Raw genomic sequence first — 22,664 nt, forward strand, 5'->3', positions numbered from 1 at the left:
TCCAGTAAGCACCTCCCTCTCGAAACAAACACATTGTGGCATCATTGGCTAAAATATGATGAACAGAATCCAGAAAAATCTCCCTCTGGATCTCCCATTCATCCCGGGGTGATTAAATATTAAGCCTTTCTTGTTCTAAATGCAGTTTCCAATGGTTATTTTTAGCCGCCTGTTACATTGTCTGTGTTGTTCCTAAAAGAAATGCATCACATAATGAATTGCACCCACTCAGCCGGCCCTAAGAGAACCCCTCTTAGTTAAAGGCATTGATTCTTCAGATAGATTTAAGATTCCTGATACTTTTTTCGGCATGCAAAGTTGCAGAACACTTACTTTTCTAACGTTAAATGACACTCTGAGTCAAAGGCGCTGCCTTAGTAAGGTAGAATCAAACGTTGGAAGATAAATCTGGACCGTATCATGCTTGCTTATAAACAAGTCTTGGGCTTATGAATATGTGGTGGGCTTTGCTCCCCGTCTCCCCGCCCCACGGACTCTTCCCTCCGCTGACTGTGAGCGGACAGAGCCCCCCTCTCTTGACACAATAACCCTAACCCGAAGTTATTAAATCCACAAATATTAACACTCTCGGCCTCGGTAGAATGAACGTTCTCCACCCGTTCTCCCTGTCCCCGTGCGCTCGCTCGCTTCCTCCCCAGCTCCACTCTGCGGTGCAGCCGGCGGGCAAGCCAAGCTCTTGTGCCCGACAGCTGCACAGCACCCATAACTCTCAAAGACATGTCTGGTGCCTGAGTGGCACTTTTAAGAAGAAAAATAATAAAGTGGAAGAATAAAAAGACCTGTCTCCATAGAGACTGGACGTATTTCAGTTTCTCATCTTTGCAGCCAAGCGCCACGGAATCAACATTTTTCCAAATGTTTTTCTTTTCTTTTCGAAAACAAATAGATATTTTTTAATATTTGTACAAAATAAATATCGGTAAAAAAACACTATTTGTGCTTTATTTGGATTCGGCTTCACCCATTCTTTACAGCAATGTTACTGCTTCAATTTCGACATCCTGTACTTCCATTCACAGCCGGCAATTATACTAGGTAGAGAGTGGGGAAATTTATAGAGTGACTTTAACGGAACATCGACACCGGCTCCCTTTCCCACATGACGCCCAATACGGAACATTGCCAATAGATTCACGGCTTTCAGTGCAAAAGGGGCTTTAATCTCAAAATAAACCAAGAATGTAAAATCGAAATCCGACTTGAATGCTTTGTCTCCTTATTGTGATTCTGGTTTTAGCCCTCACTTTGTCTGTTATCTTTCATACAATCAATCAATAGGGCTTTTCCCAAAATATTCCGCCTTGATATTATTTTCAGTGGAAATAGTTGGTGTCTGCAGGGAAAGAGCCAATAAATAGACAAGGTTTTGTGAACACTGAGGACAAAAAGGCTGCAATTACAACAAGCTTGCCCACAGTTTTCAGTATAAGAGCAGCACAGGTAACCAAGGCCAAAAGGCATGATACCATATGAAATTTGTAAGAGAGAATTTATAGCACCATAGCTTTGACTATCTTATGACATCTCAAAGCCGCAGGACCTCTGCGCTGTTAGGCTACAATAATCAGGGGAAAAAAAAAAAAAGAATTAGAAAACGGTGTTGCATAAATATGGGTTTGCTCTGACTCCCACACTGTAAACCTTCTATTGTCACCAACAGAAGTCTAGGGAGACGTATGATGGATGGAAGCTGGTTAATATTAAACACGTTCAAAAATGACACTGGAGTTGAAAGGGTGCTGAAACAGAGAGAAAAACAGAACACTTCATGTTAATGGTTTAGGCAATGTGGTAATAAAAGCAGGAATGGATCTAATGAAATGGGGGGGTGAGTGGGTTTGAAAAGAGGAAAATTGGGTAGTGATGGTATATTGTGAACCTCCAATAACTGGAATGATTGGATTCTGTTGTCACAGATGCGCACCAATCACAGAGATGATTGAATTGGGGGGATAAGGGTGGAGGGGGTGTTGAGGAATGATAGGCCAGAGCGATCAGGACAAGTGAAAAAACGACCATGAGACCATGAGATGAGAGGTTGCGGCAGAGCGAGCACCAACCAACTTTTCTGGGGCCCGTTCAAACCAATCATTATTAAGAATGATAATCTGCTATTGGCAGATGCCTCTCTGGTAACGATGATGGCCAGGGAGGTATGGAAACAGATGAGAGAGGGAGGGGACGAGGTTGATCGATACCGTGAGGATCATGAACCTGCTGTAAACACACCCCGGCTATAGCCGCGTCGACTATGAGACTCGAGAAAATGAGAGAGCGAAATGAAGGATCCGATAGAGGTTAGGAGGGAAATTGAGGAGAGGAAGATGGCCAGCGTTGAGGGAAAATGCGTGGCACCTGTGATGATAACGACTTGCCATTAACCGATGGACCGATCACCGCGACAGAGAGAGATCTGGGAGCGAAGCAATGATGCTTCCCCATAATGACTCCATTAACCTTCCATTGTGGCAAACCATGACCTCAGCCAGTGACGGCCAAAGGAGGTGTATACAGAGGGAAGGAAGGAGACGGAGAGAGTGAAGAAGGGTAAACACTAGGGGTTGGAAATCGAAAATCGATCGAAATGAGCATTCGATTTGGAACTTTGAAATCATAATCAGGTCTTTTTGTGGGTAATATTGACCGAGCTAGTCACCATATCGGGGCGGTCAAGACCCGGCGGACAACAAATGCAGTGTGCGCTTGGGGGGGGGGGGTTGTCGACTGCGGCTCGCCCGGCTCTGAACCGACTTTCATGATATTTGGTTCGGAGTTGGGAGAGCTGCGGTTTGGCTTGGCGGAGGGGCAGCTGCGCCGCATCACTGAAGGCCCACTGCAACCGCCCACCTGGCACTAGGGCTGCGGGAACGAAATTCAAATAGAGTTTGAATATTACAAAAACAAAAACAATAAAGTTTAATATAAGTTCATCCAGTTTGTTGCACAGTCAACGCACATTAGAGAGAAATATTGCCGGTAACGACGTGCGAAGTGTGCGTCGGTGGAGACGCACCAGCGTGTTTCCCTCTCCTCCGGCGTTTCAGTGTGTCCAGGGGAGAGTGCTGAGACTTTGACCAGAAGGTCCAGTAACTCCACAGAGGTGGGGATGAAAGTGAGAAATTAATCAGACCATCACCGACGGAATGTCCTCTAGTGCAGAGGTTGCCAACCAGCGGCCCCGGGCCCCAGATTTTGTCCGGAGCCATCTGCGATCTACTCCGCAGCGGAGCAGCAGCAGGACACGGAGTAAATGAAATACATCTACAGTGTTTATTTGCTTTGTTTGGAGAAAAGATCACTCTGATCAAAGCTGTGGAGCTGCAGGTAGTAATTTGCCTTTTACTAGCAGCGTTCCCCTCTGGCATAAATAGCATACATTTTTCTGTGCTTATTCACAGCCTGTAACTTAAAAGTAGTGTTATAAGTAACTTATTGTTTTTTATTCTAAAGTCTCATTTTGCTCAAGCTCTTAACTGTTTAGGTGGGTTATGGAAATATTCTCATATTTTTGAGAACATAAAATAAAAGTTACTTATTTAGAAACTAGTGGTTTTCTTTACAAATCAAGACTTGATAGTCTAATAATGGCATAGTCGTCAGTGCTGAAAAAAAAAGTTTCAATCAAATCGAATCGTGACCTTAAAATCGAGGGTCAAATCGAATTGTGACACCCCTAGTAAACACATACAGTATAACCCATTGGGGATATATCTATGTATCAACTCTGCTTGAACCAGACAGGATGGCCCAAACCACATTTCCCCAAAGCAACCATATTGGTCTGAGCATTTTCTTCCCCAGCGCAGGCAGGTGGACTAAAGCCCGGTCTCCACAATGCGTGACTCACCCGCGCACTCCCGTCCTCCGTCTCTCAGGGAGCGCTTTCCATTTAATGAATGCCGTTGTCTCCACCGGTGCCTCAGCTCCGTCACCCACGCGCAGCACTCTGACCCGAAGATTTCTTTTGCTCTTTGCATGTTTTTTTTATTATTTTTCTGTATAATTACACACACCCAAGCAATATCCTGTATTCAGCACTACAAACAGTGAACCCTTAATTTTGCGATACAGGGGTGCACAAAAAGTTGCAGAGGTTCCGTGCCAACATTATTTGTTTTTTTGCAAAAACAACTGCAGCACTGAACAAAACTGTGCGTCAGTATATATTATATATCCCACTGAATAATGAGGTTCTTGTGTCTGTCTGTGAACAACAAAATTGCATCAGGTTCCTAATGTTCCAAAGAAAATAGATAAAAGAGGTAAAGTTATATAGACAAGAAATCCAAATCGAACTTCTACTTTCAATTGTAACCCTAACAAAGATGAGATTGAAAGTTAATTGTCCTGTGAGATATTCCCGCAGAGAAACAAGTGAGAACTGAGTCAGAGTTGATGTCCTGCAAAGATTAAAAGAGAGAGAAAAACTATGGAAAAGAGTTTGGAATAGATGAAAGAGATACTGTATTGAATGAAGCTTCCCATTCTGATGGCTAATATCGTCTGGATTGCTGGATTGATGGCTGTGTGCCAGCAGAGCACTGACACAAGCCCCCCCATCTGTCACTTGCTTCACCTGCGCTGAAAGCCAGATGGGCGAATCCCCTCCATCAATCTAGATGCCTCCCCTGGGACGGTGGCCTTCGAAAGCTGAATCACCTCAAGTCAAATTGCTCTGTTAGGGCTGCATCATTGCTTTGTACGCCTGTTGAATTTGCAATCCAGGTGCCGTTTGACTTCGATCTATTTGACTTTTATGCTGGCTAATGCGGAAATTCAACATTGGACATTTTTGGTTCTTTTACATTCACGAGCTGGCTTGCTATAAATAGGGGAATACTTCACAAGATAACGTGGTAGAGATTTGGTTCTCTATTCACAATCCACACTCAGGTGATCCAGTTGATCACTTTTACAATGAACAAATCATAGATTTCATAGTGATCTCATCAGAAATGCAAAACCCAAAGGTGTTGGCCTTCTCAACACCACACAAGATAAGTAGCCACTGGTGGATTTGAGCATTAAAATCTGTGCGAGTTCCAAGTGGCCCGAGACAACCCTGAGGCCTAATATCCTCCTTGTGTCAGAGTGTGATCATTAAAGTGACTCATCTTGGTGGATCTATCCAGTCCTTGGGAGGACAGGATGGAAGAAACCCGTGACAGGAAGAAGTCCCAGAGTTTCCTCAGCGACTGCCAGAAGCAAGGATGGAGGGCGAGGTTGACCAATTGATATGAGGTGTACAGGGCCATTTTGCAGGGCCATCCCTCTACAAGACCTACACTTGGGCAGTTGCTACCGGCAATGGAGGCTCCTGAGAAGGCCTCCAGATGGCTGGTAGATCAGGAGAGACTGGGAGGATGCAATTGGGGAAAAGTCTGAATCTAATTGACCTCTGATTGGGTGGCTTGGGTGAGGGTATCTGATGTTGGTGTCTTCGGGTAACCTCAGGTAGATAGTTGCCTTTATCAAACGTGGACTGTGGGAATAAAGATATGATGGGCGTTAAATCCCTTCACGCGGACATCAAGACTCAAAGACTTATTTTTGCAAACGAGACACGGAGGAAAAGCCCCAAGAAGACAGCCACACTCAGTGAACCGATGACACATTCTCTCTCCCAATTCACAAAGCTCTCCAATTAAAAGAAAATAATGCCATTGGTGTCATGTTTGACAGGGAGCTCTTGGATTGTTATGTATCGTCATAAGCTTTGAACAGGCTTCGTTAATATGGTTAGAATTAGTTGCTTATAGATTCTACAACTGTAGACTACTGAAGACTATTGAAGACTATCAGTGGCGGAGTCTTCAATGAGTTGGTCAGGATGGGGTGGCCAGGATGGGAGCAGTGGTCATTTTAGGGTGGCACAGAAATCACTATTATACGAAGATAAAAATGTGTCTTAACTAGAAAACAAGGGGCTATTTTAGGCGCCTTTAGGGATGGATCAAATTATATTCAGTGTATCAAAAATTGTTTTTTGTTATTCCTGCAGGTAACAAAGAAGCTTACAATATAGGTACATCCTGGTACATTTGAAAGTAAATCATAATAGACCTTAAAAGCCGGACAATTGAGGCCTTGCACAGAATATTTTTATGGTTCTCTTTCTTCCAGCATGACTGCCTGTAACCATTGGTAACCACTTTCAGAAGAAAATGCCTCATTTCTGTGCAGTGGTAGAGCAGTTAAAACATTGGAAAAGCATGAAATGACTGTTCCACCATGATTTGTTTGCAAGTTATCAGAAAAGGGAAAAAAAAGAAAAATAAATTGTGTGGAGAAATGCAGGAAATGAAGTGTTTGCTTGTCCAGAAATACAGTTAATAAGTCCATTAAAAGTAAAAATTGTGGACCTCACTTATTTTTAAACCCTGGCTGTTTATTGTAATAACAATAACAATAACAATAACAATAACAATAACAATAATAATAATAATAATCATCGTCATCATCATCATCATCATCATCATCATAATCATAAATATAGCTGCAGGCAGCAATACAAAGGGTCCAGTTTATTCATTTTAGGTATTTAATGCTTGTATTTAATGTATTACAGTCTGTTAAGTGTAGTTATAGGACAATATTTATACATGACCTTTATTACAAAAAAGTATTTTATTTTAAACAATATCTTGTCATTGTTATAACTTACCTTGTTGCATTGAAGTGCATCCGGAGTCTCTGTGGAGGTAGATGTTGTATGTCGTCGCGTGGCCGGATCTTGAATGCATCACTGAGGCGCACATTTCAGTGTTTTCGAGGGACGCGCTGACGACATTTTAAGGATTATTTTTTATTACTTTTTTCATTGATCGGGCAAAGTAATGTGGACCACGGTTTTAAAATATCAATCAAACAGATCTACTAACATCTACCAAGTAAGAAGCTAATTAAATATGCACGATCTGCTCCGTATGTGGATCAATTTGGATGAAATTTAAACCACGAGATCCTTGTGACGTTGCGGTTTGAACGACACCTCAACCATGTTCGTAGATTATGCCGAAGTATGTCTTCCAGATAGTTTTAGCCGCATTGGACAGATTTCCGCATCAGATGCACGTCTGTGTTGAAATCACTCAAAACTTTTTGTCATCTCTAACTTTGGTTTTTCGCTATGTGCTCTGTAAGTGGATTGATTTGGATGAAACTTCAACCACGAGGTCTTTGTGACAGTGTGGTTCAAACAAGACGTGACCGTGTTTGCGTGTTATGCCGAAGTTGGTTTTTCAGATAGTTTTAGGCTTCAAAATTGAGATAATTGTTTCTCGAACAATAACAATAAGGGGCTGCCGAACAATTACAATAGGGTTCCAGCTCACAGGGCTGGAACCCTATTGTTATTGTAATAATAATAATAATAACAATAATTGTGATAATTAAGACTAATTTAGACTCAACCGATGAGGACGCGTTCAGAACGTGTACCTCACGAATATTCATATCTTGCCCAGAAAATAAATCTGCTCCCTGCTGCTCCTCTTGACTTTCTCTTGTTCTTTTTCCTACTGACTAAATTATGTAATTCGATTATTATTAGAGTATTATATTAGAACATTATAGTTGCAACGTTATTCTCCTGCTGTGATTATAAAAACGAAGGAGTTCTTATCTTCTTTCTCCTACTAAAAGCACACAGTGGCGCATGCTTAAATATGGCTTATTTGGGCTCATATTATTCAATTTTATCCAAAGTTGACAACTGATATTCGGATTTTGAAAAAAAAAAAAAAAAAAATCCTTTCCCCATCAGTGGCGTGAATCAGTCCTACAAGATGCAGCCGCCTCAAATGGCCGGTTGGTCGGTGACAGGCTAGTGACAGGCCTGTGCTTATCTGAATGGAATGAATGGATGGCTGGCAGCCGGCTGGGGGTGGCAATTCTGAGTGGCTGGTACTGTATTCATTTGTCTATAGGCCTAATTTAAACATTGCCACCATATCAGAGTGGGCAAAACTGAAGTACAATTGAAGTGTATGTGTGAAAGGTACTATATATTGGTATACCTGGGGATCCACTTGGGCCAGTGGTCTGTGTTGTGCTTGTTGAGGTCTTTGGGAAACATAAAAAAAATTATAAAAATGTCAGATTTTAAGGTGATTTATTAAAATTTTCTGTGTCATCTGTTGAACATAGAGACAGAACAAATTAGTGGACAATATCAGAGAAGGTCACAATGCTGGAGTAGCCAAGAGTATGTGTGAAAGAGTCAGTATACCTGGATGTCCACTTGGACCAGTGGTCAATGGGGGCTCCTCTCTCTCGCTCTCTTGAGTCTGTCGGCTCTTTCTCCATCTCACCCTGTCAGTCTCCTGGCTTCTTCTTGTTATTCTTATTGAAGAAGGATGCTCTATCTGCTGTGTTTCTCTTCGTTTGACATAATACGCCTATGCAAAATGCAGAATATATCAACCTTACCATCATTAAAACAAAGTCCTGGCAAAGTTAACTAAATAAATATGTTAATGAAATTGCCTGCTGAACTTATCAAGCCATGACAGAGGTGGCTGTCGTAAAAACAAACTGATTCTGATTTATTTCTAATCTTATCAAGTAACTGTAGCAACTAGATACGTCCTGATCCTCCAAATCCACGATTCAATTTGATTTTCCATTTAAACATATGTAGTTTTTTCACGTGTATGCATACATCACGTGTGCCACCAGGGGAGATAGAACTTTGGACCACTGTTACACACCGTACAAGAACAGATACAAGACCGTAACACTCCCTGCTTTTGGGAAATCCGACCACGCCGCCATTGCTTTAATTCCTGTTTACAAGCCGTGCATTGCACGTGGAACGGTAATGACGAGGCGCTGGTCGGACCAATCAGAGACCATGCTGCAGGACGCTCTTACTGACGTAGACTGGGACATGTTCCAATCAAGTTCCAGTGACGTCACAAGTTAATGGAAGTAGCTACGTGCTTCATAGCTATGTTAGCGGATAGCATTGTTACCACGGTGAAAGTTCGGATATTTCCTAACCAGAAACCGTGGGTCAATAAATCCATCCGCGGCGCTCTGGATGCTCGCACAGTCGCTTACAACGAGGGTCTTGTATCCGGAAATATGGACAGTTACAAAGCGGCGTTGTAAAATCTGCAGAGGGCGATAAAGCTGAACAGATGTATGGGGACAGAGTGGAGCGACAGATGGAGCAACCGGACACCAGACGCTTGTGGCAGGGGCTGCGGACTATTACTAACTACAAGAGCAGCCCCACCCCAGCCACGAGTGTGGACGCCTCCCTAGCCAACCAACTGAACTTCTTTTTTTGCGCGGTTTGAAGCTGGCAACAACACCGCTAGCTCACCAGCTAATTGGAATTACACCGCTGGGGATGAGCGCGCACTCTCAGTGTCTGAGAGTGAACACTCAGAAAGCTGCGGGCCCAAATGGCATATCTGGGTGAGTATAGAAGTGGGTGCTAACCAGCTTGCCCAGCTAGCCCCAAGTTCACTAGAATATTCAATGCCTCCCTGGCCGAGTCAGTGGTCCCGTCCTGCTTCAAGAGGTCCACCGTCATTCCTGTTCCGAAGATCACCTCTCCAGCCTGCCTGAATGACTACCGTCCGGTGGCCCTCACCTCGGTGGCCATGAAGTGCTTCGAGAGGCTGATTAAGGATTATATCTGCGCCACCGTCCCTCGCACCTTGGACCCGCTGCAGTTCGCGTACCGGCCGAACAGATCCACAGACAATGTGGTCTCCCAGGTACTGCACACCACGCTCACGCACCCCAGCTTTTAATTCCATAGTTCGCACCATACTGTCTGTCAAGCTGCGGAAGCTAGGACTGAGCACTCCGCTGTGTTCCTGGATCCTGGACTTCCTCACAGCCAGGCCCCAGGTGGTGAGGGTGGGGAGGCACATGTCCAGCTCCCTCACCCTGAACACAGGATCCCCCCAGGGCTGCATCCTCAGCCCCCTACTGTACTCCCTGTACACACGACTGTGTGGCCAGGCCCAGCTCCAACACCATTTTCAAGTTTGCTGATGACACCGTCGTGGTGGGCTTGATCACTGACGACGATGAGAAGGCCTACCTAAGGTCACTCTGGTGCCAGGACAACAGCCTCCTCCTTAACGTCAGTAAAACTAAGAAGCTGATTGTGGACTTTAGGAGGGGATTACAACCGAGGACGCACACGCCGTTGGTGATTAATGGGGCTTCTGTTGACAGCGTGAGCAGCTTCAAGTAACTGGGAGTCCACATCACAGAGGATTTAACATGGACTTTACATACACTCTGGTGATAAAGGCGAGGCAGAGTCTTTACCACCTCAGGCAGCTCAAGAAATTCAGCCTCAAGTCCTTCTACTCTGGATCAGTAGAGAGCATCCTGACAGGCAACATCACTGCCCGGTTTTGGAACTGTACTGCTCAGGACAGGCTGTGCAGAGGGTGGTGCTTTCAGCCGAACGTACCACTGGAACTAACCTCCCCTCCCTGCAGGACTTATACACCAGGAGGTGTAGTAGCAGAGCCCGCAGGATCATGAAGGATCCTCACCACCCCAACAACGGACTGTTCCAGCTGCTGCGGTCAGGCAAGCGCCTCCGCAGTCACACAGCGAGAACAGAGAGACTGAGACAGAGTTTCTTCCCACAAGCCATAAGGACTGTCAATGCTGAACTGACTAGGGGTCCTCACAAAAAGCACTGAGTCATTCACACTACCTTACTGTACTGTAAATTTACTGTCAGTGCTCTGGGTTACTGCATACTGCGTTGTATTGCTGTTCTGTTTGGTGTTACTGTATTGCTGTGTCGTACTGTTGCATATTGTACTGTATATCTCCATACTCACTTTATTCACATGCACTTTACTACACATATCTGTATATACTGTACAAATAGCCTATCCCATATACATACTGTAACTATATTCCCTTCTATTTTGTACCCCCACTTTGTATTATCTTTTGAGTCTTTTTTATTTTTATTTTATTTTGTTTATATTATTCTATTTACTAACTGCATTACTTGTTAGGAATCAGTTAGTTTCAGTTAGTTGCTAGGTAGGAATTAGGTTAGCTATTATGTTCGGTTTAGTAACTATTGTGCATAATCTCCGGGTGCGATGCAGAGACTTTTCACTGCATATATGTAAAAAAGTATGTATATGTATGTGACAAATAAACCTCTTGAATCTTGAATTGTTAAGCTCCTTTCACATATAGTTCCTGTTAAATCACTGGGATAACCTTTCTGGCATCGCGAGTGAGTTTCACTATTCACACATGCAGCTGCATTCAGGAAAATTCTTGCCCATTTTCCAACATTCCATGATAATGCCCAAATAGATGGGTCAAGGGACAGTCCAGCAGAAGTCACCCGGTGTGGTCCCGATCCGCACCCCCCGCGCTGGAGAGCAACTGACGGAGCAGCATTGCAAGTTCAATGCTCAAGAGGATGTATGTGGACGTAGCACGCAGATGAAAAATATGCTGGACGGAACAGGCGGAGGCGCTGGTGCGCCCGAGCCCACCACGCACACTTCGCCAAGGTGGGGGGATCTTTCCTTCTGATTCATGGGATCTTTCATCACTTTCATTGTGTGAGACCCCCCGAATCTTATGCCAAGTTGTAATTTTCAAGCACGCAGAGTGAGAAAGCGAAACCCCTGCAGTGCTGCACTTGCGGACACTCGCTTCCTCTCCCATTTGGCAAACAGTACCATTCGTTTTTTATTTTGAACGTTTTGAATGGGATACTTTGGAAAACAGTTAAGTTTTTAGAACTTTTGAATAGGCTATTACAAAAAAATAAATATTTGGGATTTTACTGTTGACATGGTTGTTTAGTCGGCACAATTTAACATCCCTAGTTTGTCAAAGTGTAACAATACATCTTTTTTTGTGTCTCCCGAACAGTTTACTTATGGAAGATAACTTAACCTTACCTTTACCTTACCTACATAAAATAGTTAGCGTTAGCGTAATGTTAATTGTTTGCTATTTTTTTAACTCCTGGCATGCTATGGGCTCTAAACATCTCTAAATAGATACAGTCATGAGTAAAATAATTAATAGCGTGGAAAATAAATCTTCCTTCTGATATTATTAGCTTGCTTTGGTGTCGGGGTGGTGTGATTTAAGCAGCCACACCTGTCTTGGGTCTAGTTATTGGGCCTGGGTTCAGGGATGGCTGTACACGTGTTTCTCATCATAGCAATCAATGAGCACAGGTTAAATCACCCATCCCCACACACACAAGAGGGGCCCTTGTCATGACATGTTTCCATCTGCTCCAGGCTTGTTCCATCATGCCCACTCTCGTCAATAAACTGGTAGCTTTCAACACCATCGCCTGTGTCTCTGTCAGAGGGCCCTGAAAAAGCCACTCGGATGGCTTGTTGTGGGCGAAACTGCCACATTTACCTGTAATAATTTGTTAGTTTACTAGACTTGCCAGTTGTAAAGTCAAGTCTTCAAAGGCACTCGTGGGTGTGCACCTGAGTGGGTGTGTGTGCGCACCTAAAAAGCATCCCAGCTGTGTTGCAGCTGTACAGATATGGTTCCGCCAAGAAAAAAATTGTTTTGTCAAAAAAACACAACAAAATGCCCCAAAAAGGCAATTACTACTGAGATGGCCAGGTGAGGCCAGGCTTCAGTCCACGGTGGCCACAGCCACCCCCTGCCATCCAGCAAATCTGCACTTGCTACTGAGACAATCTGTCGTCAATATGAGATTATACACTAGTGTGATGGATTTTTCATTAATAATGTTCTAATAAGAAAGCGCATCAGCATGATGTTTTCGCACATGTTCCACATCCTAATTTGTCCGTTATGTGTACAAGGCCCAATGAAAGCAATGTCATTTATTTTTTGGAGCAAGTAAAGATAAATGTAAGATGTTTACCCCTTACAAAGGAGAAAGTATCCGATAAACAGGAATATACCATTCATTAATTCATATTTCAAAGATATAACTCAACTGTATCTTAACGTCTATACATCGGTGGCAGGGATGAAAATTGTTTCCACAGCTCTCGTGTGTGTGTGTGTCTCAGTAAATGCAGGGTTATATATATATATTCCCAACACGGGCTCGCGGACTGTGCCGTTTCCCTCTCCTCCGGCGTTTTCCGAGCCTTTGACCAGAATGTCGAGTAATTCCACAGATGTGGGGATGAAAGTGGGAAATTAACCCGACCATCACCGAAGGTGTCCACATGCTCGTGGACTGTGCTGGGCCACGGTGCATTTGCCACCGGACCGTGAGAACATGGGGCGTGGAATGTTTCAGGAGCGATCTGCGATCTGCTCCACAGCAGAGCAGCAGCAGGAAACGGAGTAAATGAAATACATCTAGAGTTTTTATTTGCTTTGTTTGGAGAAAAGATCGCTCTGAGCGGAGCTGCAGGTAGTTATTTTCCTTTTACTACCAGCTTTCCCCTCTGGCAAAAATAGCATCCGTTTTTCTGCTCTTATTTTGGTGAGTAACTTGAAAGTAGTGCAATAAGTTATTGTTTATAATTGTATTATTGAATTGTCTATTGATCAAAAGTCTAGTTTTGCTAAAGCTCTTAACTGTTTAGGTGTGTTGTTTAAATATTCTCATATTTTGGTTATTATTTATCATTTTTAATATTCAAAGAAAAGTTCGCTTTTGAGAAACAAGTGTTTTTCTGGAAAAAAAAACAAGACTCCATAGTTAAACAATGGCATAGCCGTCGGTGCTGAAAAAAATACCTATGTTTAAATCAAATCGAATCGTGACCTTAAAACCGAAAGTGAAATGGAATTGTGGATTTGGAGAATCGTGACACCACTAATTGATATATTTTTTTTTGTGTTCTTAGCTCTGTTGGCAAGCACTAGCTTGCCTGACAACTGCTGTTCCATTACAATCTCGCGACCCCTCGATGACCCACTCACAAATGCACACAGTCGCACAGGAAGAAAAGCCCGGAGAATCCCCACTCTATCTCCAAAAACGGCAGGAAAAAGGGGAAAGCAAACGAGAATGCCTCCCTCCAGTGTGCCTGAAAGCCAGGCACTCAACCCCCGAAGTGCTGTAGCGGCAGGTGGCACTGGAGCGGCAGCGGCAGGTACTACCAACGCGCCAGGGCACGTTGGCAGAGTAAACAAACAACACATTTGGGCGGCAGGAGGGCGCAATCCATGCCTCACTCTCCTTCGCTGAATGTAGAGGATGAGTCGCGGGCAGGGGGGTTTGGGGGGGGGTTGGGACTCCGCAGATTTCTCTGTTGCCTTGACAACATTGCATCACCACTGGCAGCAAGGTATCAAAAAGAGCAGAGACGGAAAATAATTGTTACCACCTTCGGAGAGAAAGAGAGAGAGAGAGAGAGAGAGAGGCCATGGCGCCGTCCGATCGGCCATCTGTGAAAACACCTTTCCCTCACTCAGAGGGAAAGGTTTCCTGAATTAATAACATATTTTCTTTATCTCATCTCATCTTAATTGGCCTCAACCGCAACGTCGGCAATTACCGGCGACAAAAAACAAAATGCTTTTTTATAGCCAGAGAGTTTGGGCGATCATCACATTCTATTTCCAGCCACCTTAACTCCGCCCGTTTCCTGTTAGTGGTTTGTACAATTACGCCGTCAAACTTAACTATATTCAGTCTGCTGCTTATTCAATTTCCTTGCAAACTATTTAACAAATAAACTAGTCTGGGAGGCAGCTGGTCAGAGAAAACATGTTTCCGCGGTGAGGAGGAGGGAGGTCGGTGTGAAAGTCAATACTGGTCCGAGACAAAAGCCAGAGAGCGAGACGGAGATGGGGAGGCCCGGGTGATGAATGGTAAATAAGATGGCGGCTGTAAGATTGAACCGGTGGGAGGAAGAATGGGTCGGTGCAAGACAAATGGAAAGAGGGGAGCGGAGCAATTTAGAGGCGGAGAGCTCGGGAGAATGAAAGGATGGCGGAGGAAAGGGCAGGTGTGTGACTGGAGAGGGATGATGGCCAAGAATCAACAAGTCCTTTTGTTCTCCCTCTTTCTTTCTTTCTTTCTTTCTTTCTTTCTTTCTTTCTTTCTTTCTTTCCCTACAGGTTTCAAGACGAACAGGATGGGGGCCTTCATCAGACACTTGGCCTTTTAAGGATGCGGTAGCTGGATGTCACAGAGGACCTAATAGAAAACACACATACTCCAAAACAAACACGTACGCGCAGAAAGATTAAATGTGTGTGTATGTTTGTTTGCGTGTATAAGGGTGAACTGGGGCACATACATAGCCGGCATCAAACGGGTGCCAAGAAGGGCTGCACCTTCACATTACTGTGCAGCGGATTAGAGAGGAACCAGGGACAGCCAGAGCCATTAAATCTACTCTTTATCGCCCAACAAGACACACACACACACACACACACATACACAGCCAGGACATGTGCACACTCAGCGACGGAGCACAATTAAATTAACACAACTGGCAGGCAGACTCTGGTTTTAGCTTAACACCTAAGCCATATACACATTGGCTCATAAGCGAAAGCACACACACACACACACACACACACACTGGGCAGGGGGGACAGATGCTGTCGTGTCCTTTCCTCCGACATTCTATTCTGAGCCAGCTGGAGAGAAGATGAGATTTGGGGTTGATTGGTTCCATCTTTTTTTCCCGAGCACACACACACTCTCCCCATCATTTTATGTTCTCCGTTCCGCTCTCACTCCTCCATGGCTGAGCCGTCATAGAGGAAAAAGAGGAGAGAAAAAAACCTCTGCATCTCTGAAAACGTCATTCTCCACAATACACCAAGTAACTATGTATTTAAATTCTCCCTGTCGCGTTTTTTAGATATATTTTCGTAGACTCTACGGTGATAAAACAAGCGAGAGAGAGAGAGAGGAAGAGGAAACTGGAGGTTTTTGGTTTTTCTTTTGATCGCCCGCTGGACTTTTTTTGATCGTACACAGAAATCTCCCCCTGCCTCGATCGGATACAATTTCCTTTCAATCGAAAGCGACAAGACCCTGGAGCCGCGAACACAAAGGGGAGAAATGGAAAAGCCAGAGAGAAAAAGACCCTAACAGCTCCTGAAGTCACTTTTCACTAAACATTACGTGCGTTTACATCCATATTTTGGGAGCGGGTCTTTTTTTTTTTTTTTTTTTTTCTTTCCCAGTCTATCAACCCCACTGGGTTTTTGTTTTTTTTTTCCTCTCTCGCTGACCCATCTGAGTCCTATCCGGAGGACACCCCGTTGGAGGGTCCCAGCAGGACGCCTCAGTGCCCCAGGCAAACAGGAGAGCGACGGAGGGCAGAAGAAAGTGAAACGCTGGGAGAGGAGGGGAGAGGAAAGGAGAGTAGGGGAGAGGAAAGGAGAGGAAAGGAGAGGAAGGGAGAGGAGAGGGGGGAGAGGGGGCTCAATAGGGGGAGGGGAAGGGGTGGAAATATCAAGGCAAACGCTTAGAAGGAGACGGCAGGAAAGGGGAACATAAGAGGTTGAGACCAGAGGAAAAAAAGGCAAAGGGGGCTGAAGGTGAAGGAAGGAGGGAAGGAAAGGAAAAACTGAAAAGACAAAGGGAGAGAGAAGGCGAGAGCGAGGTGGAGGTTCGGGGAGGGATTTCAAGAGACATGATGGAACAGCTCTCGGGCCAGAACGCCTTTGCTGATTTACTCCTCCTCCTTCTCCCTCTGTTGCTCCCTCGCTCTCCTGCTCCCGTCTAGTCGAGCAGCAGCCTCCTGCCGGCTCGGCTGCCTCAGTGCCACGGGAAGAGGAAGAGAGAAAGGGAGAGACAGAGAGGGAGAGAGAGGGAGAAAAAGCAGAGCGGCAGAGCTGAGCTCGGCAGTCGGACGCATGGACGTGGGAGCGCGAAGGACTCGCTGCTTCTACCTGCGTCGACGAGAGGATTTGACCCACCACGGCTAACGCGGACAGATAGGTAAATTTAAAGAAAGAGAAGTGCAATCCAGGGAAAAGGGAGATTTAGGAAGAAAGTAGGAGGAGAGGAGAGGAGGGGAAAGGACATTGAGCAGTGAAAGGGGTGGAAAAGGATTAAGATTCTAGTGAGATCAGCGGCGGAGTGAAGCAAAGGACTTTTCCAGACAAGTCAGACGTGAGGTTTCGGCGCTGACCCGAGCGTGGGTGTGTGTGTTTGTGTGTGTGTGTGTGTGTGTGTGTGTGTGTGTGTGTGTGTGTGTGTGTGTGAGAGAGAGACGGCCGCAGACTTGCATAGGAGTGGCGAAGACGGAAAGAGAGAGAGTAAAAGAGAGCCGCAAGTCACTGAAAGGGAGAGAGAGAGGGAGCCACAGCTTGTCCACTGTGTCTCTGGTCTCCCCCGCTGGTGTCCCTACCAGTCCCCCAGCCTCCAGCTAGCCAGGAGGAAGAGAGGGGAAAGGGGGTGGTCCGGGGACGGTGGCAGGCCAAGGGGCAGGGGCATGGCCGTGGGGGGGCCGCATCCCGTCCTCCACCCTGCAGCGGGACAGGAGGCGCTGGGGCTGGGGGGGCCTCTGGGGTGGTGGTCTCTGGGGGGGCCCGACCAGAGGAGCCCCCCGGCCAGCGGAGTCCAGGCCCCGGACGGGCGGGGGAGCGGCCGCCGCGGCGGGCGGTCCAGCCGGTAGCGCGGGAGGAGGCGGGGGAGGAGGGGTGAGGTGCTCCCGCAGAGCCTGCGTGCTGCTGGGCTCGCTGGCCGTCATCTTCCTCACCTCGCTCTTCTTCTCCGTGTCGCTGCGCGGCGGCGTGGGCTTCAGCTACCTGGAGCCACCCGGCTGGGAGGAGTCCAGGCGGGTGAAGCTGGTGCCCAGCTACGCGGGCGCCCGCCAGCCTCCCCCGCCGGGCGGCGCCCCCCAGCGGACCTGCGCCTGTCCGCACTGCGTGGGCGACCCGGGGGTCTCCGACTGGTTCGACGAGAACTACGACCCGGACATCTCGCCGGTGTGGACCAGGGACAACGTGGAGCTGCCGCCCGACGTCTACTACTGGTGGGTGGTAAGTAGTTCCACTCACTGCGCTGACACTCACTGCCTGAGCTGCCGTGCCGCTCTGCTGTGGCAGATCCATCGCGATCCATCCCGGATGGGATGGATCGCTGTGCTGAACCTCAGCTCAATTTTTAAACACCCGAGCCGATTGAGATCTGCTCGGGTGTTTAAAAATTGAGCTGAGGTTCAGCACAGCGATCTGTGATACAGTGATTCTCAACCTTTACCACATCGAGGAGCCTTCATTTGCATTAGGCCACGGACCCCATCTAATCTGACTTTGTCTCTGGGATCCCAATGTGAGAAGTTTTATATACAGTAGTCAGATATCATTTGGGTTTTATTCCATAGTTATGGAGATAACAGTGAAACGATGATCAAAACACTCATTCTTGTAAATTCTCTAATGGCACTAACGGCTTGTAAGTGAAATAACGGTGATGTTTAACTGTTAATCGTCATCAACCAATCAAGCGGTTGAAGGGACCTTGGGGGCCCCCGAACCCAATATTGATAACCACTGAACTTGGTGATTATGTGTGATATTAAAACAAAACAATCAAAATAAATATTTCCAAATAAGTCCAATTTAATTTTGACCGTTTCACAATCAGTATTGTGATACGGAAATGTCAATACAACAGCATTAAATAACCATAACATGGAATCATATTTATATTCATATTATCACACAATCCTTATGGAGAATCAATGTGAATGTTGAGGGACGCAGATGAATAGTGAGGTAGAGTTGGATCACTGTAAAGTATAATTTCACAGTATATTATAGTGATGGTCTTAAATACAATTGAAAACTGGCACTACATGAATTATGAAACATTAATTACACTGGACGGAGGATGACAGGTTGAAACAGAAGTGCACTAAAGGTTATTGCAAATAATGTCGCCCTTGCATTAGCTGACACACACACACACACACACACACACACACACACACACACACACACACACACACACACACACACACACACACACACACTTTGGCTCAAGTTCATCGACTTCAGCATTTCGGCAGCCAAATAACTTGTTTAATGCCAGCGGTAACATTGCAGATGTGAGTCATCTTTTTTTCTTCTTCTTTCTTCTGTGTGCCTGAATTGTACAATGAAGTCATTGATTTCATCCTTTTCCCACCCTCGTCAGTCAGTCATATGTCTTTTTTGACAGAATCCCGGCTCCACTGAGTCAGCAATTGGTCTTTTTTTAGTTAAGAAAAGTCGATGTTGCGTAATGTCTGAAAATTGAGATGAATGTCAGCTGAGAGAGAGAGAGAGAGAGAGAGAGAGAGAGAGAGAGAGAGAGCAAGCAGTTAATTCAGGTGTGCTCGGCAAAAGCACCTCTGTGTCTGTGTGTGTGTGTGTGTGCGTGCGTGCGTGCGTGCGTGCGTGTGTGTGTGTGCTAAATATGCTGTCAGTGTTGTTCCTGAGCGGTCAGCCGACACCTCAACCTAGAGCAGAAGCCCGGATCCAGCTTTTTCGAAAAACGCAGCTCAAAAGAGCCATTAGGTCACAATGTAAACATGGAGGTTTCTCACCTGGGGGAGAGCGAGGGAGGAGAAGAGGAGTGAGGGAGAGACAGGAAGATGGGATTTTGTAAACTACGCAGTGGAGGATAGGTAGAGCAGGAGAGCTTAGTGTGATGTGATGGGGAAAAAAGGAGCGACGGAAAGGAGAGAAAGAGAAATAAACACTTTGGTGATAATTATGATAATTATAAATAATACAACAACAAAAATAATAATAATAATAATAATAATAATAATAATAATAATAACAATAATAATAATAATGATGATGATAATAATCGTAATGTAAATAACACAACCCGGTCTCACACTTTTTGTGCTTGTAGTCACAAAAATGTATCTATTGAAAAACATAGGTTGATAGGTCAATTACAAATTTCAGCCAGGCGCGCAAACGCTGACATTTATAACCAGTTCAATTGTATCTATGAATGAAATTCATCCAGAGGGTATGACCCTATAGCCATCTTTCTCGCCCAACCTTGAATTGAATAGACCATTCAATAGAGAAAAAGAAAAAACAGTATCGCGCTTTAATTTTGTGATAGAACGAAATTGAAACCCATGCATTTAAAATTTGAATACACCCATGCCCCCACCACCTCCACCACCACCACCACCACCACCTCCCCGCGGTGGCAAACTTTCTGCCGGTTAGTTTTAGTTTGAGTGTACGTATCTGCACCCTCTGCCTTCCCCATGCCCCTCTGCTTCTCGAGTGGAAGAAAATCCCCCCCTTTCAAATGAATTGGTTTCAATTTTGTCATATGTGGCACGGAAAAATTTGGACAATCCTGCTCCAAGACACGGTTCAATAGTGTAATTTTCTCCGACTGTGAGCACGTAAAAGCGCCAGGCCGGGTTGAAATAACAATGACCTGCTAAACTGGCTGTCCGTGCTGCTGCAGACAAACTATCAAGTGAAACTAAAGGTGGTTGATGAACTCCTCTGCGTCGCTCCCCAGGGGGGGATCTTGTCCTAAACTGGCTGCGATCCAGTGTTTTGCTGTGAAACGAGGCGATATTGTCCGTGTGGTTTGATCCGGGGTGTTTTCCTTTGACCCGCCGAGGGAGGGATAGCGGCCAAAGCGATGGCTCTGCCTCCTCTGAGGAGGTCGATGTCGAGGCCGTTTTAATAATATGGAATCTTGGCGGCGAATCCGACAGCGGAGGGCTTCCCGTCGGCCAACAGTACGGAGGAGGACCAGGATGTCTCCTCTGATAACATTGCGGGGGAGGAAGCCAAGGAATGGGACGACAAAGGGAAGGATGGACTGGAGAAAAAAAAACAATGGGGTGGTGGGCAATAAAGGAGACTTCTGAGTGGAGCAGAATACGTCATCAAATGATAATTGGAGAAGGAGTAGGGGAGTAGTACATTACAGGCATGTTTCTAAAGCCCTGTGCTCACAATATACGTTAGGAATGCCCGTTAGTTACAAAACGTCCGGAGTCTAATGTCGGCCAATTCCTATCTGTGAAACCTGAACCCAGGGGCAAAGAAAGAAAGAAAGAAAAGAAAAGAAGGACTTAGTTGTATTATCACTACTTTTCTTCTGGATAATTCTGCCACTTTGGTTGAAGTGGTCCTCTGTGTTGGCACTCCTTTTGTTGAAGGCCTCTCTCTCCCATTATCCCAAATATCCATTATCGTGCGAAATAAGAAAAGCGCCCGGCGAAGCTTTGAGAGTCGTCTCGCCGTGCTTACTCCGGGGAAACACATCCAGGAGGAGGTCAGTACCACTCTTACGGAACGCTCTTAGTATCCCTTGATGTCTTTAAAAGTGAATTTAAAAAATAAATTATTATTCGGGCAGCCAAGGAAGGACAGCTTCCAGTAGTGCAACGTGCTGAGAAGCCAAAATGTTCTGTCAAGCTGAAATATTGGTTAAATAAGAAAAAAATAATAGAATTTAATTAAACGTTGGCCTCACCGCTTTGGGCACAGTTGGTGTGGGTGTTTTGTGTGTGTGTATGTGTGTGTGTGTGTGTGTGTGTGTGTTAGTGTGTGTGTGGCGGACATGACTTTTGGCAATCGCCGACCACCTGAAAATCTGCCAACAATTAGCTGCCTGGCAAAGGAAAGCAGAGACAGAGAGAGAGAGAGAGAGAGAGAGATGGGTGAGAGGTGAGGTGAGGGGAGCGTGCGGGATGGATCTATGGAGAGGAAGAGGAAGGAAAAGAGAGGTGAAGAAGAGGAGACATGAAAATACGAGGCAGAAAGACGGAAAGATTCGTCTTCAAATCGGCAAACGGCAGTACACAGTGACGTCCTAGAGAGAGCAAGGCGAAGGAGATGTGGAGATGGGTGAGGGGGGGGATGCAGAAAAGTTGAGGGGAGGAGACGAAGATGAAGAAGAAGGGAGGGGGAAGACGACGACCCGTAAATATGAGTAAATGTGAATTCAGGACAACGGCGGGTGTGAAGGAAAAAACAACCTGGTGAGGAGGGGAGTGGGGTTTGGGATAAATAGAGAAGGAGATGTTAGTGTGGGAGCCGTGAAAAGGGAGAGAGCAACAGGATGGGAGAGGGAGTGTGTGTGTGTGTGTGTGTGTGTGTGTGTGTGTGTGTGTGTGTGTGTGTGTGTGTGTGTGTGTGTGTGTGTGTGTGTGTGTGTGTGTGTGTGTGTGTGTGTGTGCGCGCGCGTGTGTGTTTGCGTGTGCCGCACGCGTCTGGTTCTCCTATCCTTGCGGGGACTCTGCCCTGGGTGTGACCGCATTTCAACGATGCGTGTTTTAGTTGCCGCCGCGTTGGGTCTGCAGGTGCTCGCGCGCTCCTGATACAGGCAAACGCACATTTGCATTCAACGCGCAGAGGAATGTGCATTTGCGCAGATGCTGGAATTGGATCGAGATTAAAGAGACGGAGACACAGAGAGGGAGAGAGAGCGAGAGAGAGCGAGAGAGGGAGAGTCAGCGGGGGTGGGGGAGACAGACAAACAAGGCCACCAACTTTGACTTTGAGCTACAGCTCGGGAGTGTCACGGTGCTCCTCACTTCCTTGGCTGGGAGGCCGTCACCCTCTCTCCTCTGAGACTGGAAGAGTAAAAAAAAACAAACAAACAAAAAAAAACAACTCACCTTCGCCTCCTTCCCAGGAAAATGACGCCAAAACGACAGAGCCGGGATTTATCAACGGACTCTGACTGACTGGGTGAAAAACTGATG

At 45.8% G+C, this 22,664-nt stretch overlaps 1 protein-coding gene across 1 annotated transcript in view; it reads left to right on the forward strand.

Moving 5' to 3' along the window:
* Positions 1-14,011: 14,011 nt before the first annotated feature.
* st3gal2 (ST3 beta-galactoside alpha-2,3-sialyltransferase 2) overlaps positions 14,012-22,664 on the forward strand; it is a gene marked incomplete at its 5' end in the record, with an annotated part of 17,202 nt that continues 8,549 nt past the window's right edge. Inside the window, 3 exons of the mRNA XM_080002786.1 lie at positions 14,012-14,096; positions 17,325-17,382; positions 17,511-17,955. Coding sequence (XP_079858912.1) covers positions 14,012-14,096; positions 17,325-17,382; positions 17,511-17,955 — 588 coding nt within the window. The remainder of the gene's footprint in view (positions 14,097-17,324; positions 17,383-17,510; positions 17,956-22,664) is intronic.

This window comes from Zeus faber (genome assembly GCF_960531495.2).
Source record: "Zeus faber genome assembly, chromosome: 6".
Taxonomy (NCBI): domain Eukaryota; kingdom Metazoa; phylum Chordata; class Actinopteri; order Zeiformes; family Zeidae; genus Zeus; species Zeus faber.